Below are 6381 nucleotides of genomic sequence, written 5' to 3' on the forward strand. Positions count from 1 at the left end.
AGTAGTCTATAAATTATCATGTATATCCATCAGTAAGCTCGTATATGTCCCTCTTTGTTGTGTTTGAGAAAATTCTTGTACATTGATACTATTAATGAGTAAACGTCAGGAAAGAAGTCTACGTCAGGAAAAAAGTCTAGATCGAGTAGACAAAATTTCAGAAGGATCGATTTTGTAACCTAACTAAAGTGACCCTCCATTGAAAATAAATGTGGATCGCATTCCGAAATGCTATCATGACTTGAAACATTATCTTTCTCCTTTCCTGTATACAATATTACATGTTAGCGAGTAATCATTCATAAAAAAAAATAGAACTTAATTATAGGTAACATTTACTTTTTCATCTCTTGATTTTTTCCCAGTACCCTTTTAACCTTGCATTGGATATTCCTTTTGGTCGCATCTTCGTGGGATCATTCACATTTTGCTCTTTACTGGGTGTCTTCTTCTTCTTTGATTTTGACTTTTTTCGGCTGGTCTCGTCCACTTATAACGGCTTCAACATCAATTTTAAGTTTATTAAATGCCTCCAACACTAGCTTCTCGGCAAGTTCATGGCCTCGTGTTCTGGTGCCGATCTGGTATGCAAATTTATGAATGTGATTAAGATAGATGAGTCCACTTGTAGAATTTGACAATATTTTTGACACTTTGCGATTTGCATAACCATAACTGTTATATATGTCCCTTTTAGCATTAATAGTCCACCGAAGTAATATATATTTATCAGAGATTTTTGTAATATTTTTGTGCTGAAGAACCCTTAGAGCGTGAGCACATAATAAACCCATCATTTTAATTTTTTTACAACTACAAGTAATATCAGTGTTACCTTTGTCCAATTTAATAATCCAGGGTCTGGCTCTGTCCTTATTATAGAGAGTTTGGATATGAAATTCTGAACCCATAGTAGTGGAGCACTCCACAGCAAGCCCACACAACCCATGTAGAAAATGTACTTATGTAAAGTGTAGCAACATGTCTCAGTGTGGGACTGCTTTTAACAGTGGGAGAAATTGCAGACTGCTGACATTTAAATTTTTCTTCCTTTTTATTTCTTCTTCAATTCTTGATGACATTTTCAAGACCCAAAAAACATTTGGTCATGTTGCTTGTTGCCTTGGAGACATCATGACAAATCTTATTCATGGACTCATTTCTTTGCGTTAATAGGATCCCCATTTCAAAAATTTCTTTGTTGAAGGCAGTTGACCACTTCTGCCTGATATTGTACAATTCATCCAACCAAACATTCTCGTTTAGGTTTCATTTCTTAATCATTTCACCCCAAGTTTCTTCAAAATCCTCTTCAGAGTCACATTTGCTCAAGCATTTATAAACAAGATCATTGACTCTCCTGCTACCCACGCCACAATGGACTTTTGAAGATAACTTCTTGTAAATATGTCATTGGTCTAATCTATGTCTGGTTTGCGGAAGACACTCTTCAATGGCTTTAGAAATTTCTTGGTTTTGGTCAGTTAATATTGTTATTGGATGTTTGTTATCCATTATACGGATAAAAGTATTGAATAACCACTTGAATGATTTAATTGTTTCATTTGACAAAAAATCGACACTAAAAAAATATTTTGCCAGTGGTGATTCACACCGACAATCGGAGCACAACATAAATTGCATTTATTCAGTCTATAACTTGTATCAAATATTATTACATCCCCAAAACAGTTGTAATCAATCCTGGACATCCCGTCGCACCATAAAAAATTCACCAAACATCCCGCCTCATCAATTTGGAAGTCCCTCGCAAACACTGGATCCTCCGCTTGTCGAGTAGTAAACAATTGTATGAGAGAATTAGGATCCCCTAATTCAATTTGAACTCTTCTCTCTCTTTGTATGAAATTATACGCATCCCTTTTTGTACAATCCTCTGACCTCAGTTGCGAGGAATCTGAATGCATCACTGGTTCTAATCCCTGATTTTGTCATTGATCTGAGGATATCAACACTGACGTCACACATCTTTCTGTTGGAACCTAATAGATGCTTGTCACCGTCCTCCGCCAACGGATGGTTGTGACTTTCTATGAATTTCTTTACCGACCAGTTGCCCTCTAAATCAACGAAGTATCGGATCATGGTTGGACAACCAGTCCTTGTGTCCGCTCTTTTGAACCTCGTAGTAATAGTGTCCTTCAACTCTTTCTTGAAACCAGCCTTACCACAAATAAATTTTTTTGTCTTAAGCTTCTTTGAATTCGGCCAGAAACCACTGTGTTCCTTCCACACAGTAAATCCAATATGGTGTGCATATAAACAATACTGTTCATAGGCTTCATTCTCATTGTGGACCACTGCATGAAGTAATTTCTCTGTCTCGGGTGACTGTAAATTTAAACATCATTAATACAATGCTACAATACATAAATAACACGATAATAATACCATAATATAACCCCAATAGCACCATGACAATGCCAATATAACATGCCGAATAAATGCCGTTAAGAAATGTTACTAGCCTCATAAAAGAAAACCAACTAATGTTACATTGTGATACTACCAAAATAACACTGCAACACTACCAAAATAACATCAAATCCCACGACAGTAACGTTACATTATGATACTACCAAAATAACATCAAACCCCAACTAATATTATAACGAACAATCAGAAATGGAAAACAACTGCAAAAACAATCAGTGTATCACCGTGATATTACCTAAATAACACCACTTCCCACCCAATCGAAACTTAGCGTTACACGTCATCTCCCACTTCCCACCCAACCGAAACTTAGCGTTACACGTCATCTAAAAATAGAGCAAACTTCATTAACAATAAAATTATTCCTTGAAACCTAAAACTGCATTCAAAGAAGTCCTCAATGTACATGTCAATGTCCTTCTGCCGCATCTAAACTCTGCTCATTCTGATTATTCTCAAAAATATTCTGACATTCCAGCTCATTGTTATGTTTCTTTCAAGTAATTTGAGATTTGAGCAACATTTCTTCATCAAAAATTATTTCCATCGAACCAGGTCCATCGAATACGAGGCAACAAAATGAGAATATACCGAATCCCTAAATCCTAAAGGAGACAAAATGCCACTTTTTATGAACTGACGGGAATTGAAAATGATAAAAAAGACATTTTTTTTTGGGCGGAATTCGGGCCGGGTTGGGCGTCAAGAAATTGAGTTTTTAAAATAAATAATAGCAGTGGGGCCGGATTCCATGTGGTCGTTTCTTATTCGGTACCGCATGCAGGCGTTTATGCGGTGCATGTACCAAATAAAAATTCACGAGGTGAGCGGGGTTAATGTGTTTGACTAATTAATGTTTTGTAGATTAATCTGTGTTTAATTGATTTAAATATAGAATGAGCATTATTATGACAGTAGGGGCATTAATGTCTGGAATATGAGATAATAAAGATAACATCTTAAGATAATAACTCTTTATTTTATTTTTATTATTATAATATAAAAAATATAAATAATCTCATAATTAAAAATAATTTATGCGCATACTTAAATTTTAAATAAAATAAAATAATTTCATAAATTTTACATATCTAACGGATAAATTTTACTACTACACTAATGCCCACCCAGATTTAAGTGGATTCTTTAGAAAATAGCTATTATTAAAATTAATTCACTCTTGATTCTATGATTTAATTTTTTAGTTTACATTTTATTGGATCCTAATTTATCCTTTGGAACATGCCCCGATAGAGCGGAGTGAACGAGAGAAGGAAGAGAGTAGGATAAGTTTGGAATTTTTTTAGGGGGAGTTGAGGGAAAGGACCTCTTTTATTCATATTTTTGTCTCGTACTTATAAATGTGTGTTTTGTACTGTTACAAAAAAAAAACAATTATGGAATCTATTTTTAATGTCATTAATGTTCAAATTGATTGTATAGATATTATATCATATTTGCATTAAATTTGAATTTCAATATTGGTGTCCGGCCGCATGACGATCTTACTTGATGTCTTTTGGCACGGCCGACCAAAGCGGCTGATTGTGATGTGGTCGTTAAGTCAAACGTGATCGATCGGTTTTTTTCGTTAAGTGAGTCATGATTCATTTTTCGTTAGGCTCGAGTCTTACAGCGCTCGTGTATCGCTTGCCTGCTTGGTTCAGTTCGTTGTCTCAACCGAATCTCCGAATCTTGTAAGGTCATAGGCGGATCTTTTCACAGCTTATGTGGGGTATTGACCAGACCCACAATTACGCGGTTATTTTTTTCTTAAAAAAAAACTTGGCCCGATTTCTTTAGGCAACTAGTGTGCAAAATGAATATGTTATAAAATTTAAAATTGATTTATAAATTACACACTAGGGGTTATACGCAAGTATGCGTATCGTTGCAAGTAATATTGAGTTTTTTTAAAAAACCGTAATATTGATCTCACGGAGAAGCAGTAACTTTATATAATGACTTATAAAATTTCGTAATATTGATCTCACAGAGAAACAATAACTTTATATAATGACTTATAAAATTCTCACTTAAAACAATAGATACTTACCTAGGAAAAAGAAGTAATCAGTACCAATAAGTGCAGTTTAAAAATAAAAATAAAAATATGAAGTGTTTCAAAGACAACTAAGTGTAGAAGTGTTTCAAATTGTATGAAGAATCTTCTTCCTTGCAATGAGTTTATAATCAGTATAGGAATTAAAATTTTAAAGGTCAAAATGTAGATTTGTGTCAAATAGGATCATACCTATCTTTTACCCTCTTACAAGTGCATAAAGAACATTGGTTAATCTAAAATAAGGTTGCAAATTTTCTCAGGTTATGTTGGGTAGGTTCTAGTTTTTCACTTCCAGATTACCCGTTGTACTCTCTCTATAGGAGTAATCGGTCCCACGGATTCAAACTCTAGACTAAAATGGAAAGAATCTAGCTTGCCACCCTAGAAACACCAATTCTACACCCTTCAAAATTTATTCTTCTATCTATTTGCACTGCATTATGGACTACTTGTCCTTCACCAATAATGTAATGTGATTTTTACTAGTTGAGGAATACATAGCCCTCCCGGGTTATTATGGATTCACAACAAATTTTAACATACCAATTGACCAGATAAATATGTAAATGAAGCATGAAATAATGAATCATCACAAGTATGAAATAAGAGAAGTTTTAAACAATATTAATCCTAAACAAGACTAATTCTCTTTACAAGGAGAAAGATAAGAAACTACTCATGGTATTGAACTCGTTATTGGTGAGGCCTGAGTTTTTCCTCTCTAGAAGCCTAAGGTCTAGCCATAAAACTTTCCTATTGACTATCCCAGAGGACTAGTGATGAATCCCTTTTTTAGAAATTCTAAACATTTTCTTATTCTTTCCTAAGTTTAACATGTATAGTTCTTTTCTCTAACACTTAGAAAATTGGAACCAATAAGGGAAAGCTCAAAGAGAATTCCTATAAGATTATCACGCCTTAAGGTTAGCCCTGGGTGGCTTGGTTTTCGTTAGGCTTACACAAACATGTCGGTCATTGAAGGGGAATTTGAGAAATTGTCGGTCGCCGGAATGAACATCCTGACACCCGATTTCAAAAGTTTGTTTAATTTAATATACATATATATATATATATATATATATATATATATTTATATATACATATATATATATATATACTATCTATATGCATCTATGCATCTATGCATATGTATCTATATGCATCTATGCATCTATGCATATGTATCTATATGCATCTATGCATCTATGCATATGTATCTATATGCATCTATGCATCTATGCATATGTATCTATATGCATCTATGCATCTATGCATATGTATCTATATGCATCTATGCATCTATGCATATGTATCTATAGGTATCTATGCATCTATGCATATGTATCTATATGCATCTATGCATCTATGCATATGTATCTATATGCATCTATGCATCTATCCATATGTATCTATATGCATCTATGCATCTATCCATATGTATCTATATGCATCTATGCATCTATCCATATGTATCTATATGCATCTATGCATCTATCCATATGTAGCTATATGCATCTATGCATCTATCCATATGTATCTATATGCATCTATGCATCTATCCATATGTATCTATATGCATCTATGCATCTATACATATGTATACATATGTATCTATATGGATCTATGTATCTATATGTATCTATATATGTATCTATATGTATCTATCTATATATGTATCTATATATGTATCTATATGTATGTATCTATATATGTATCTATATATGTATCTATATGTATGTATCTATATATGTATCTATATATGTATATCTATATGTATCTATATATGTATCTATATATGTATCTATATATGTATCTATATATGTATCTATATATGTATATATATGTATCTATATATGTAT

The 6381-nt window shown here is 33.3% G+C and overlaps 1 protein-coding gene across 1 annotated transcript in view; it reads right to left on the reverse strand.

The window, feature by feature from the left end:
- Positions 1–434: 434 nt before the first annotated feature.
- LOC110037858 (protein FAR1-RELATED SEQUENCE 5-like) overlaps positions 435–6381 on the reverse strand; it is a 9774-nt gene continuing 3827 nt past the window's right edge. Inside the window, exons 2-3 of the mRNA XM_020742586.1 lie at positions 1903–2352; positions 435–581 (exon numbers count right to left, since the gene is read on the reverse strand). Coding sequence (XP_020598245.1) covers positions 435–581; positions 1903–2352 — 597 coding nt within the window. The remainder of the gene's footprint in view (positions 582–1902; positions 2353–6381) is intronic.

The sequence above is a fragment of the Phalaenopsis equestris genome, unplaced genomic scaffold (genome assembly GCF_001263595.1).
Source record: "Phalaenopsis equestris unplaced genomic scaffold, ASM126359v1 Scaffold225911, whole genome shotgun sequence".
Lineage (NCBI taxonomy): Eukaryota > Viridiplantae > Streptophyta > Magnoliopsida > Asparagales > Orchidaceae > Phalaenopsis > Phalaenopsis equestris.